Below are 15,254 nucleotides of genomic sequence, written 5' to 3'. Positions count from 1 at the left end.
TACGCACACACCCTGCAGATCCTTACACACAGATACACACACACTGCAAATCCTTACACATACACATGCACACACCCTGAAAATCCTCAGGCACACAGACCCTGCACATCCTTTCACATGTGCACACACACACACACTGCCTGCACATCTGTACACACACACACATGCACACACACCCACTCACACTCCCTGCACATCCCTACACCACACACACACAAATAACCCAGGGTACCCCCCCACACGGCTGCCCACAGCCTGTCACTCTCACACACGCGCTCCCTGTGCATCCCCGCACCCCCGGCCTGTGGCACACGCGCACCCTGTGCGCGCACCAAAAGCCGTGTGTGCGGTCCAGCACGCGTGCACCCAGCCGGCACAGACACGCCGCCCTGCGTGCACACCTGCGTGCACGGCCCGACGGGCATGCATGTGCACGCTTATCCTGCGTGTGCGCAGCCTCACCTCTGTGTTCACACTTGCTTGCTGTGCACTGCCCGAGCTACCTGTCGTGCTTCAAGCTCTTCCCTTAGGCTGAGAAACATCCTGTTCTCGCCCTTAGAAGATGTGGGCGATCAACCCAAGTGTAGATAGATGCTGGCATCTAGTGCCAGCTGCCACCTACCTGCCAAGTTTCCTCACCCCAGATGCAGATTTCTTCACAATTATAGAGGTAAATTTAAAAGTTCTGCAGAACTGGATAATTATTTAATCATCCTAGCATGTTTTATATAGGAGCCTATGTCTCACCCTAGGATTTTCTTCGTTCCTGTCTCTATGTTTAAGCATTAATAGCCTCGTTTTCTTTCCTCAGGACATTTCTCACTTGTTGATTAGCACTTTTAAGGACCTGTATACTGGAGATGTTATAGGGGTGGACATGGAGACAAACTTGATCAAGTCCCGTGGAGGAGATGATGTTTATCATGAGACTTTTACGGAGGAGCTGCAGAAGGTACAAGTCAAAACCAAGTCAGAGTTCAGAGCTCTGTTTGCATTTACTACACATGCACGTTCATTGCTAATTTACAATTTCTAAATCTTTAGGGGGAAAAGAGTGGGGTTTTTCCCCCCCCCCAGAACTGACATTTTAATGGATAGTCTTTTAGGTACAGAAACTTACTTGAGTACGTTTTCCCACAGGATCTTTCCTATAAATTTGTAGTCTTTGCGTGATTCTTCTAACTACACATACCATTCTCTGTCCTGGAAGCTTTCTCAGACACAAAGTAAAACCAATCACCCTTCAAATGCCTATTCTACTACCTGCTGGCAACTTAATCCCTCCGAGTAATTGCAAGTCAGTGTATGAGACTTCCTATCTTGCAATAACGTATTCTCATGTGTTGTATTTTGAAAGCAGATGCTGCAAAGATACTTAAATACAGTTTTCCCACCTTAGTGGTGCACTGTGATACATAATTCATTAGTATTTTTAAAGCTATCTGGAAATTTTGGATGAAAACATGATGGATGAAATGCCAAATACTTGTATTAATAATACTGCTCTGGTAGCTGTTGTCAGTGTGAGAGTGGAGGCTGTTGTTTGGATAATTTGAGCAACATCTTTTGTTTTGTTTTCCCTGTTGCGTCATACTTTCTCAAAGGTTATCATACCTGAAAAAGCTGAAGTTTTATATTTCTTCTGAGTCATTTGTCAATATATCAGTGGACACAGGATGTTCTGAGTAATGAAATGTGAATACTATCTCCCAAATTGATTGCTTGGATAAGATTCATCTCAACTGACAGTACATGTCTCTAGTGCATACGTTACAGCTGAACTAGCCACCCAAAGCTCTCTGTATCATCACAGAAGCAAAACAGGCCCTTTTTAGGGCATGATTCATCTGATCCGTTTTAGATATCTGCTTTGGCATGGGGTGGAGTCCTGTCCTAGATTCTATTGACAGTGGAGAGATCCCAGAACGAGCAGGACAGGAGGAAGCATATGATTTTAGCTGAGATGCATCTTGCCCTTTCTATTAAGAAAATTTTCAGCCATAAGATTAAACCATGTTACGTTAAAGTTCTGCAAAAAGCTCAATGATAGCCTACAGAAGTTCTGAGAACAATGTCTGTGATTTTCACTTGACGTTGCTCCTGCCCATCTCTGTGCCTCCGCTAAATTCTCTCTTTAACTTGGATTGATACGTCTTTGAGGCGGGATCTTCTTTTGGAGTTGTGCTTGTGAATCATCAAGCAAGCTGGGCAGAACAATCTAAAATATGAAAGGAGAAGTAAAGTATCACTACTGGGATATTTTGAAGTTTTAGAACCCATCCTAATGTGTAGGAGGGAACATTCACCTTAAATGTAATCCTATACTTCCAGGCAAATTATGGTGCATTAACCATTGTCCCACAGAAGGTAAAAGACAGACCTTTCTCTTGTTCTGAGAGGCTCATCTCATCTTTCATACATTTCTCGTGTTGCATACGAAAGTTGGTTAGTGCTTCTTACCCAGCATAAGTTAAACGACAGAAGTGAAAGTGTTTTAGCATGCCATTTTATTCTTGTAAACTAATGATATTTTACCAGGTACTCTATTTGCTTCTCAAAGGCAAATAGAAAACATTTATCTATAAGGAGATATTTAATAATTTGTGACAGCTCAAAGTGTAGTTATTTCCCTACATTCACCATGTCTACGACAGCTTCTTGCTGAATATAATTGCCGGCTGACAGAAGCTGACATAGTAGAAGAGAACATCATTCATGCACAGGAGCGAGCAATAGCTGAAGAGGAAAGGGCCCTAAATGTGCTGAAGGCAGATGCTGGGGAAGATTTCCACAAAATAGGATTACCACCAGGTAAGGATTCTGGAAATATTATCTCCTCCCAGTACACGTTAATGGTACCTGGAGGGCAAGTCAGTGTTTGTCTAACAGCAGGACTGACACTGACCTCACTGAGCTTTTAGTTTGGCCTTATATCGGTAGAGCAAATCTGAGGGATTTTGTGCAGAGAATCAAGAAGAGTAATATCCACTTAACATGGTAAGAAATTAATTGGCCTGGTTACTCCCAATGTATTAAACTTGCCATTAATGGCTTGCTACCTTAACTTTACCGCAAGCATATATACATTGCTATATAGCAGTGACTAACAAAGATTAAGTGTTTCTCCAATGACTGCAAAAAGTAGGAAGTGGTTAAAAAAAGAAAGCACCAAAAAGTTTAGCCTGCAATTATAGATGTATAACTATATATCTCTAGTTAGTATATAGTATTGATGAAGATCAGAGTATCTTAAGGGGCTAGGGTTTCAGTTTTGTTTTGTTTTGTTTCTTTTCCTGTTGCAGTGGCATCCTCTTTCAGGTGGATTGTGGATAATGAACTGCTCAGAAAACATCATTTCGCCTGCCCTGAAGATTATATCACTGACAGATTGCCTGTTACTAGGGCACCAAAAGGTAACTTTCAAAGCAGAGAATAATTTTGAATTCTAATGCTCTAAGAACATTAGAAGCATTGGAGAAAGTGGTGGATCTGAGTATGCTGCTGTAGTTTTTTTGTTGAAGCAGAACAAACTCTAGTATTATAAGCATAAAATCTCATTAAAAGGATATTGTCAAAATAAAACTGGAAAATTAAAAATTTTTCTTCTCTGGAATTAACAGCTTGTTGGATTTAAATTTATGAAGTCCCACTCACTTGAAAGATTAATACAACTTTCTGAGATTAATATAACTTTCTGTGTATATAGCTAATTTAATTAGTATTTACTAAAGCTTTATTAAAACATTTTGCATCATTTGTGCAAAATAAATTATAAATATCGGTGAAATTCTAGAGGATTTACAGTGTGTTTTTTACCATCAAAAAGACTGAAGTCACATACCTGTGCTTAGAGTAAGTGTAATTATTTTTTTCTTATAGAATTACATTTTTCTTTGAACTACAGGAAAATCAGAACCTGGCTATGTCAAAGAGACATTTAGTTTTAAACAGCACATTTCTTCAGAGGACCAGATGCCTGCAGAGATCACACATCTCCGTAGAAAACCTGGTAGTCTGCCAGATGTATCCTTATCCACATTAACACTGCCTTCAACTCCAGAGACTAACTACCAAACTAAAAAGATAAAGAAGGTATATTTTACAGATTTACTGGGGTTAGTCTGTCAGAACTGTAGGACCTATTGCTATTCCTATAGCAGAGGATGGGTCTCAGTGTATTGTCAGTTTGGCTCCAGTGTTTATTTTCTTCGATCTGATAAGAAAATAGAAATATAGTATTTTATATGAATTTTCAATGCTGCATAGCTATTTATTATGTATAGATACTTTCTTCATCAACCTCAAAGTTGCTGTGTTTGATTTTGCACCATGGTTTCTTTGTTTTTCAAAGAAGTCTGATGCCTCACAGAAGCTAGCCTGGAAAGACAGTAAGTGTGGAGCAGACAGAGAAAGAGAACATGCTTACATTGCCAGACTTAAGGAGAGACACAATTTCCTGAAGAATCCCCGCTTTTTCCCACTAAATGCTCTTCATGGAGGCAAATCTCTTGTCATTTCCCAGAAAAAAGTGGACCAAATCATAGCCAGAAGAAAAGCAGAGGATAAGAAAGGGTATGCAATGTATGTAGTTTCTTGATTCTAAGTTGGAGCCTACAAAGAGCTGCACTTTAGAATTACCGTATACAGGTATTTTGAGCTGTATGTCTGTGTATAGTTTTTCAGGAAACAAGATATACCACTAATATTTTGTTTTTGCTAAAGGATTCATTTTGCAGTTTCTTATTTTATCAGTATTTAAAGAACTATGCAGTAAGTGGCAATAATGTGTCTTTTTTCTTTCAGTGATACCTCATTTGTTCCTGTGTTTCTTGCTAATCCACCTACTGTTTTGTTTTCTGATTTTGAAGTTGGTCAGGTTTATGAGGTAAGAACTTCTTTGTAGAGAGTTAATTCTGCCACAGAGAAGCATTATTTCTCACCATAATCTGTGTATTTCACCCAAACTTTTTACCTTCTGTAGCTTAGTGGAAGTCTTAGTTTCCTTTTCATATTGATTTAATGGCTCTTCAGCTTCCTTCAAGATATTCTTTCATACTTTCCACTGACAGTCTAACCAGTGAAGACTGAAAGGGACACTTTTCAACCTCTGCTTAATTTCAGTAGTATTTATTTTACCCTTTATCAAATAAGCTGAGAGAAATTACTATTTGCTCACTTCTGTGCTATTCCTCATATTAAGGCCTGTTGTAATGATAAATTAACTACTACTGGCAGAGCACTAGGGTATTGCAAACACTGTAATGAGTGATGATAAGTATGATATGGTATTATATTTTCTTTTTAAATGAAGATGACAATAGAGCTACAGAACATCACTTCAACATGCCACCATGTAAGAATTATCCCTCCTTCTACTTCGGCATTTGCCATTGGGCCAGGTAAGGGTTTTTTTTACTACCTTTAAGATGTTAATACATAAGAAATCTTATTTATGTGCTTGAACATAGACTTTTTTGGAGACTTTATGTTTGGTTCTGCTACCTACAGTTCTATGGGTGGTACCATAATCTCATTCAGTTCTTTGGAAACTGGAGATTCCGTTATGTCTCTAGAACCACTCACATGCAACTCATAGGCTGATTCAAGTGTTCCAGTGAAGAATTCAAGAAGACTAATTAACACTGAAATATTTGAAGTCAGATTGAAATTCATCCATGGAATATCTAAACTGAGTCTTACTTGAAATTCATTTAGGAACAAGCTTAGTGTCCATTGAAATCAGTAGGGGCAAAGGGCAAGAAATGACACACACAAATTGCATGAAGGAAGATGAGGTTAAATGGAAGGTAAGACACGTATCTTTCCTACAGTAGGAGAGCCAGGCACTGGAATAGACTGCAAAAGGAGACTGTGGAATCTCAGTCAAAATATACTGGAGGAGTTTTTGGAACAAGCTATACATACACATGTAAACCTTGTTGTCCATGGTAAAGGAATATTATGCAACTTCTCCAGGTTTCTCCCCATTCTGTCTCCTGTAATTATAACAAAAAACATATTTCAGACAACAAGTCCTTCTTTTAAGTTCAGTAGAAAGTGTGCAAATACACAGATTATACCAGCAGGCCTTTTATGGTCATCTGTTTTTATCAGCCTGACTTAGGCAATACATGTGGAGAGTTTATTATACGTCTCTTTCCAGAGGGAGTTGTGATCATCAATACATATACCAACTTTGGAGGGTTTAATTTTGAATTTCCTTTGTTTTTTTCCCAAGGAAAATTTCCAGGAAAGGGAGGAATGATTGCTCCTGGGATGACATGCCAGTATACAATCCAATTTATTCCTGAATATCTAGCAGATCATGAAGATTGTATATCAGTGGAGACCCAAGCATCAGAACCTCTTCTAATACCAATTCAGGCTAAAAGATCACCTCCAGTGCTAACATGTCAGTAATGTTCAATTCTATATGTTTCTCTTAAGTTTAATGGATTAGATTTTTTAATTAGACTGTTCCAATTTTATAGTGCAACACAAAAGTGGAGAAACTTGGCAGTGCATTTGCTACATTTTTATATTTATTTCATTTTTGTTCGTAATATATTAATTAGCTGACAATTTTTTCTTCAATTATTTGTGCCTGCCACACTGACCTCTTTTTTTTTCACTACAAGAGGAATGATCAGGAGCCACTTTTTTGGGTGTGTATCCTGTCATTTCCTAAACTACTAGTTGTAAATACTAATCCTACATACTAAGTAACTACTATTTAGTTATAAGTATTTGATGTGATTGATTAATATTAATTGAATATTACATTATGTATTGTTATGACATATCTACAAAGTTCACCTCTCAGATAGCTACAACAACCTCATCTACAACAACCTTATCTGCAACAACAAGGATTATCTGGCATAAACTTGCTTTCATTTTTCATAACTTTAGCATTCCTGTAACACTGAACTTTCTTTTGCAAAATCATCTTTCTTATTGTCATTGATCAGTGGAGTCCTTAAGTGGGAAGTGCCATTTAAATTTAAGATGAATGAAGCAAGATACAACTCATAATGTTTATTTTTCAAATGAAAAAATAAATGTGGCTTTTTATAATTGTAGTACCTAGCTGTATTCATATGCAGCAATATCTGCCTTTAAAGAACTATAGAACTAATTAGCATTGCCAGCTGCTAGCCTTCACTGTCTATGTAGTCTGATTTTCTGTGTTATTCATTGCAGTGCCTCATATTATAGACTGTGGTTTCTGCCTTGTTGGAGGAATAAAAGTAACACAGATTTTGTGCAGAAATGAGGGATTTAGCACTGGCAGGTTCTGCATAATGCCAAAGAAAGCCTGGCCATCTCCTAATTTCAGGGTGAGTGATTAGAAAAGAATACTTGATACCGTGTAGATGCCCTGAAACTTGAAGACCTTGTGTGCTAGTTATGGTACATGTACTTCTGTGCTGTCACATTCCCTTTAGGATTCCCATTTATCCTCAAGCTCCATCTCCCCGGCCATCCATACTTCCTACTTGCACTCTGGCTTGCCTCTGAATGGAGTTATCTGGCTCAGTGGCAAGGTAAACTCAAGCACAATTTAGGGGGAAAAGGACAGCTGAATTTTAACCTTACTCATACAAGAAATAGATATGCAATCAGTTCTAGCAGTGTTTTAGCAATTTTCCTCCCCCTCCCTGCCAAAGATTTCTCTTACTGGCTTTGCTGCATTTGCACACCCTTGCATCACACTCTAGTACTGCTCTGTCTTAAGCTTCCCATCACAAAATAAGGTCTATGTGATACAGACAAAAAATATGAGATACGACTGGTAGACTGGCCTTTATCTGTTGGAGGAAAGGCTAGTGGGATAGCTGATGGGCCACGTTGTCCCTCCTGAAACGCTTTGCAAAGCCAGCTCAAAGTGAGCCCTAAGCACACAGAGACAGACACAGCTCCTAAATCTATGTTCAGACATGCTTGTTTCCTCTATGAATATTAATATTAGGGTTCCTGACAGTATCATTGGTTCTTGAAGAAAGCATCTGTCCCACATCTACCTTCAGTAAGGTGATTACAAAGCATGGAGCATTTCTCTAGATAAGCTGTATTACTTTCTTTTTTAAATCTGTGAAAAAAGAACCGTTACAGGAAGGGATAAAACAGTGATGGTATAGCATACCGCCTGTTTTAGGTAATCGCATATTAAAAAACAGAAAAAGAAAAAGAAAGATCTATTTAATTTGTTAATCTTTTTTTTTGTTTGTTTTTACTCCTAGGCTGTTGCAACTGTTGGTTTTGTGACACAAGATCCATTTGGGATCCATCCCGCATATTTTGAGCTAACTCCAGGGCAGAGCACAACAATAGAGGTTTGTAATTACTGCTTACAAAAAGCAAGACTGGTTTAAAAGACTTGGGCTAGACCTTGTGAATTTTGCCTTATACGAGTAAAAATACTCAAGTCCCTTTGTGCAAGTATGCCAGAAGAATTGCAGTTGAGAGTGTTTCTGGAGGGTCTTTCACTGTAACTTCCCAGTCTTGCTTACCTGCTCAGAGACCAGTCAGATCTTCCCCATGCAAAGAAATGGAGGAAGATTCTTCTGTTAGAGAAAATGGGAACTTGAGATCAAAGGAGTCCTTATGTGACTCTAACTGAGAGTTCAAGAAAATTTTCCTTTGTGAGCTTCCTTGGAAACAATGTTTTGGAAAACAAAACCTGTCATTGTAGAGACAATTGTAGAGAGCAGCAGGTACAAATGCTCTACTTCTGTCCTACCTTTTACTGAAAAAGATCCTGCAGTAAATGTTCAGCATTGGCTGTCACCACCGCTTTCTCTGGTGTAGGCCACACTATCCTGTAGGATGACTGTGGGAAGAAGAGTGATGAAGGAAGAACAGCCAGCATCCAACCTTCCCTTTCTTAACTACCTCCTGGCTGCCACTAAGAGTAGTGGGTCATGCAGATGTGGATAAGGGATGATGGTTTCTCCATTCTCTCTCCCAGGATACATTCCTTCAGCAGAGCCAGGCACCTGTGGGAGATGGAAAGGAGGAGATGGATGTAGCATGGGGCTGGACATGCAGGCAGTACTAGATAACAGGCAGAAGAGCTGTGGTCCACATTACTGGAGCCACAGGTTGCCCAATTTTGGCCTTCTGAGCCTTTTTTGTTGAGGTGGAGCTTGGGAATGGCACACATCAGTTTATATTTATGATGTCCTGGAGATAAATCACTTACAGTCATTGCTGTTTACCTTCTGTTTTTCAGGTAGTGTTTTTTCCTTCTTTTCCAGAAGTCTCGCAGAAAACATACACCATTGTTTGTGACAATTGCCAGGTCAATGATGTTACAGTCACAGGTTTGTTGCTAACGCCTTTCAGAAATCATGTTTCCTACACTGCAGATATTCAGATGATGTGTGTTGCGGTGAATGATTCAAAGTGATGGCAACATTTTATGTCACTGAATTAAGCAAGTACTTTGCACGATGCTAGTGTTAAATGAAATACTTAGGAAGTACTGAGTTCTTAACCTACTGTAGCCAAAATAGAACTTTATAAATGTAAAATGTCACCAAGTAGCAGAAAAGCCTATCTGTAGTCAGATGCAAGTTAGGCTTTTGTATCAATAAAACAACATGACAAACTATAAAGAATCAGTTTTAACAGGGCAGAAGTACATTTTGGTATGAAGCAAATGAGGGCACATCTTGTATGAGAGTGTTCAGGAGAGATAGGCAATCTTTCGGTTAACTAGTGATACCAGCTGAAATTTGGGGCTGTAAATATTAGTCCTTGTCCTGAAATTGGGTTATGAGTGCTCTAAAACTAGGCATAGCTTGAAGTCTATGTAATCACTTTATTACATATATTTCCTTTGGAAGTATTATAATAGTGTTTTTGCTGCTTATTTTTAGTACTCTGCTATGAAAGCCTGGAAGCCACATTATCAACTATTGCAAACATGTATCTCTGATGACTTAAGTGCTAATGTTTTATTGATGTGTAACAAATCATGCTAGTGTGAATGAGCTGAGGTTGTAGCCTTGAAATCTAACTCTGTTAAATTTATATAAAGGATTTCTCTATTGGTATATGATGATAATCAAAAAAAATCAGGAAAATGTCATACAATTAATACTTTGGAGTTCTGAAACTTGAGAAAACACCAGTTACAATCACTACAAGCAATGGCTTGTAGTGATTGTGGTGTTAATGAATAGTTTGAACAAAGTTCATAGCCGGATGATAAGTAGTAATACCCACTTATTTCTTCAAGGTGTTGGACAGCTGATAGCTCTGGAGCTTTTGTTTGTCACGGGTGGAGAAAGCAGCCCTGGACTTGGTGAAATTACTGATGTAACAGCACAGCATCTCATACGATTTGACCCCCAAAACCCACATGCCTCTGTGGAAAAGAATTTGATTATAAGAAACTCTACGTACGTAGCTACAATTAATAGAGTAATAATCTGCAGTCCAAACATACTGTTAATGATGTCATTCGTGATACCATATTCTCTCAGATTGGAGAAATCTTCATGCATTTGATAAACTTTGCATTGTTTCTTTTTGCTTTGTTTCTTTTTATGGTTGTTATGGTTCAAGGATTTGCTTGTAAGAACAGGAACAATATATGCAAAACAAACTTAATAGCCACTGTCCATATTCCTTGATCCATATCCCATCAAGGTCAACATACTTACCTCTATATAGATACATCCACAGTTCCAGAAGATTCATGAGTATGGATGGTTACAGGAAGTATTAACAAGGTCATCCAGATCGCATTTATCTCATATGACTCTACCTGTCTACAAAGTATATTTGTACATTTGAACTGGATACCCTGGTGTCTTTTCCCTTTGTAGCACAGGGAAATCATGCTTCTTAGGACACAACTCTGGCTTGACTCTAGACATCTCCCATAGAACAGTACCTATCACATCCAGGACTCTATTGCCTGGATTTTCATAGATGAAAAAGGGAGACCATTGTGACTAGGTCAGATTAAAACTTTAGGTTTAGTCGGGTGAATTGTGCTATTGAGTTCTAATAGATTTAAATATAAACTCTATCTGAGCTACGGAACATGTCCCTAAGTGTATTTATATTCTACTGAGCAGGTGGGATTCTGATTTTGACCAAAGTCATTCACACAATTACAGAAGTAGACAGGTGTGCCTGATTAAAGTAGAGTTGGAGGCTGCAGACCATCAAAGCAATTAAGAGTTAAATACTGCTCCTAGATACATTCAAGTAAATTGTAGCTTGCTACCATGAATCTCTTGGAGTTTGCTATCTGGCCTGTAAACCACACATGCAAAATACTGCTACAGAATGCTGTTTGGGTATAGAAAGTGTGATTCAGTCAGTTGGATGCTGTAAATTGACCAAAGCTTGGAATTATGATAGTGACAGCTGTCCCTGCACTTCTGGTGTTAGTACTAGTACGAAAAAAAGCTGGACAGGCTGAGGTTGACCTCCACAGAAGCAGTAACAAGAAAACTTTCTACTGCCGTAGAAATATTACGAGAAATTGTACTTTCTTAATTTTATATCTCTGACATTTGCTTTGAAACTCCAGTATTCCTGCCTCACCTTACTAATGCAGAGTTTTTGAGGTCAAAATAAGCAAGATTTTAAAACCTATGGATAGATTTCACTTCTGCTGAAGCAACCCAGCTAAGCAACTTTTTCTGAGAATGGTTTGGGTAACAAAGAACATTGCAGAGTCATTATTATAATCTTTACTTAGATTGTGCTGCGTTCATTGTTGTATTAAAGACTAGGGCTTGTATTTGGATTAAATTCAGAATGATATGCAGATCATCACCAGTGCAAACATACCATATCAGTAGGAAAGGTCCTGTTGTCCTCAGATTTTTGAAAGAAGAATTTAGATTTTCCTAAAATTCATATTACACGACTTGTTGGGTAATGCAAAATGTAATGTTCCTTACAGATTTGTATGTTTTACTCCTATATGTTAGCATGTTCTTAATACAGTATCTGCACTCTGACCAATTTTGTACGCTGCCTCATCTTTGTAGCTCACAAAGACTGGTAAGTAAATCTCTTCCTAATCTTTAAGGAGAGGAATTCTCTATATTGGGAGAAAAATGTCAGTTCTTTCTTCCATATCTTACTCAAAAACCTCTAATCTTTTTAATTATAGCTTTTTGCTGTTTACTGATCTCTTTGCAGCCACGTAGAACTTCCTTTCTACTGGCAGATAATAAGACCTAATCTGCGACCATTAATGCCAGAAGGAACTGTAGACTTTATGAAGCTCAAATATAATCGAGACACGGAGTCAGCCTTCTCCTTGAATCCTAAGCAGGGAGTTTTGCTTCCCCATGCTGATCATGAGTTTATTCTCACTTACGCTCCACAGGAGGTATGGCTTGTGATTTCTTCCTATCTACGGACTCCAGCTGTGTATTTTCATGAAAGTTGTAGAACCCTTGCTGTGCAGCTTTCCAAATTAAGTTTAATTAGCTGGTACCATGCTCTGATAAACAGTGTTCAAAAACATAGAAAGTTACAAAAAGAAAACATGTTTTGCTTGCAAAATACCAGCTTCTGATCTCATATCATTTTTGGTACTGATTGAACTCCAGTAACTTTACACTGAGAATATGGACACATCTTCATGTCACTGCAGCTGGGCTGACTAAAGATGTTACCACTCTTACCGTGCTACCATCTCCTCCACCACCCCCTGCCCCATCCCACCTGCTGACTGAGCTGCTTTGGAGATCTGCCCCATACCTACTCCAGCCCAAACAACCTTGGTTAGCAAATAGGGATTATTTAAACTGTTTCCAATTGTAGCTTGTTTAGGATGAAATGGTCCCAGGAGCAGCTGTGTGGTATATTTAAGGGGTAGTAAGTTTTGGCAGAGGAGTGATGATATGCAGCTGTGGGTAAAGAGAGGTGCAGTGATCTTTGGATACAGCTGTACCAGTGGATGTGGGACTGTTGTCTTAGCTTTTGCTCTCCCATCAGGGTAAATAGGAAGTATGAGCTCACTATATTTAAAGAAACATCATCCAAACTAAGCTCAAGAGTGGGAATATCTAGTGCTGTGGAGATTGACAGATGTAAAAACGCATCAAATAAGTACGGAAGAGAAATTAACTTTTTTAAAAAATACTTTTAAACAGGTTAATTGAAAAATATATTAATGATAATTAATGATGTTAATCTCCTAGGAAAATGTATTGAATTAATGGATACATTTAGATTAATATCTAGCTATAAACAAATGAACCCTTTGCAAAGCCCTTCAGATTTAAGGCTGAACTCTGTGTTATTTTTCTCCCCCCCTCATAGAAAGCATGCTTTTCCAGCAAGGAAAATAGTGGTTCTTACTCCAAATCAGATTGCTATCAATTAAGCTAAATGTCCTGGTGTGACTATAACAACCTTTAACTTACTACAGCAATACTAATCTTAATTTGTGGAGGCTTTGCACATGCTTGTGTGTAGTATGCAATATACTAAGGGAATAATAACAGGCATGTGAAAAATGAGTATTTTTCTTGGAACCATACACTATGAGATCAGAATGTGGCTTAATATTTTGCAGTCAAACATATTTTCTTTTAGTAACTCTAGATTTTCAATATTGTTGATCAGAACTTAGTTCATCTTTAGTTCATCATAATTGTTCATCCTTTAAATATAAGCTCCTTTTTCATCTTTTTTTTTTTTTAATTCTCAGTATAACTGATTACTTGGCAATGAAATCCTCTGCTTCCTCTTTTGTATAGCTGAAGAGTTATCACAGTGTGATTCAGATGGTACTGAGGGACATCCCGGAATCACGCTGGTAAGCCGAGAAACGCTGTTTCCTTGTAACGAGTGTAGCAACAGTTTAGTTATGATACTATATTAAATTACTGGAATTATAACTCTCTAGAGATGATAATACAAAAATTAAAAAAAAAATAATTTAAAAAGGCCCTGGACAGACAGTTATTGAAGATTGTATCTGCGCAACAACTGATAGTCCAGAGACTATCTCTGCGAATTTCCTTCATGTCTAAACATATGCCTTAGCTCTGCCTGAGGCTGCACCTGTCTTGGAAAAATATAATACTGTCTTCATGTCTGTTAATTGCCCAAGCTTTCTGCTGAGATCTCTGGCATGCTTTTTCTTCTGTTATTATTGTTTGTCACAACAGTCTATGACTTAAATACTTGTTCACGAACAGACTAGAATGGCCAGAGTATGTCACTGGAATTTTTCCACTTTTTAGTAACTCCCAACCTGGGCTAGCAGCACACCAGCAGCCTGCAGTTGAGAAGCTTTCGATGATTTTCACTTCTTATTTATTCACGATCTTGGTTATTATCTTGTTTATAATGTTTATTGCCGTTATCATTGATTATTGTTTAATCAAGTCTGCATTCTGTTTTAATTGCATTCTTAATGATATTTTCCCAAGCAATCCAAATTTCAGTTCTGTATCTCCAGACTTTGAGGACAGAATCTCTATTTTCAAACTTTGTGATTTGTCTACTTAACATAGGAAGAAAGGATAGTGTTTCCTTTTAGGAAACTGGATGGGTCAGATGTGACTAAACAAATGAGCAGAAATAAAAAGAACTCTGTATAGAAAATACTAACCCAAGAGAAAATATTTGAAAACATTATGTACATTTTAACTTGGCAAGTAAAGGATGGGATCCATGGTGCATGCTGCATTCATGTGTCCAGCTAGCTTGTGTTAATTTTCTTTTTATTACAGTTTTACTTGATAGCTTCATAAGAGCTTTGTAATAGCCTGATTTACAACAGTGTAAGATGCCTCATAATTCTACTGCATTTCCTCTCACAGTTTGGTAACAGAGTCAGTGCTTCAAAGCATCCCAGAATACAGAGCAGAGGATGTAATAACAATGGAAATAGAAGTTAAAGGTTCAACAGAACCATTTCAGCTTCTTCTGGAACCGTATGCCATTATCCTCCCTGGAGAAAGTTTTATTGGTGTAAATGTGAGAAGATCATTTAAGGTTTGTGTGCTTTTGACCTCACAATGATCATGTGCTTTGAGTTACTAAAAGTCATAGGTGTTGTTAGAAGGCAGGAGACAATCCATGTTACTTCAGGTTTTTAAAATATTTCTAAAGGAGGCTGTGATTACAGGAGGAGCTATACAAAAAGTCCGTAGCAGGCTTCCTTAGCCCCACACTCCAGGCAGCAGGCCTTTTTCTTTTGTCTTCTCTCAAGGGTGATACCCCAGATTTCAGCCCTTCTTAAATGCCTTTGAGTCACA

General features: G+C 38.2%; 1 protein-coding gene across 1 annotated transcript in view; it reads left to right on the top strand.

Annotated features, from left to right (window-relative positions):
• The first annotated feature begins 562 nt into the window (after positions 1-562).
• The window catches only part of DLEC1 (DLEC1 cilia and flagella associated protein), a 38,232-nt gene continuing 23,540 nt past the window's right edge, over positions 563-15,254 (top strand). Inside the window, 16 exon segments of the mRNA XM_085316421.1 lie at positions 563-670; positions 812-952; positions 2,655-2,811; positions 3,303-3,413; positions 3,905-4,092; positions 4,352-4,572; positions 4,804-4,885; positions 5,312-5,399; positions 6,239-6,412; positions 7,204-7,340; positions 8,244-8,336; positions 9,236-9,326; positions 10,247-10,409; positions 12,175-12,367; positions 13,746-13,804; positions 14,817-14,991. Coding sequence (XP_085172547.1) covers positions 563-670; positions 812-952; positions 2,655-2,811; positions 3,303-3,413; positions 3,905-4,092; positions 4,352-4,572; positions 4,804-4,885; positions 5,312-5,399; positions 6,239-6,412; positions 7,204-7,340; positions 8,244-8,336; positions 9,236-9,326; positions 10,247-10,409; positions 12,175-12,367; positions 13,746-13,804; positions 14,817-14,991 — 2,181 coding nt within the window.

Source organism: Rhea americana, unplaced genomic scaffold (genome assembly GCF_003343005.1).
Source record: "Rhea americana isolate MKP2758 unplaced genomic scaffold, rheAme1 scaffold_47, whole genome shotgun sequence".
NCBI lineage: Eukaryota > Metazoa > Chordata > Aves > Rheiformes > Rheidae > Rhea > Rhea americana.
This window is presented reverse-complemented; position numbering and strand designations above follow the sequence as displayed.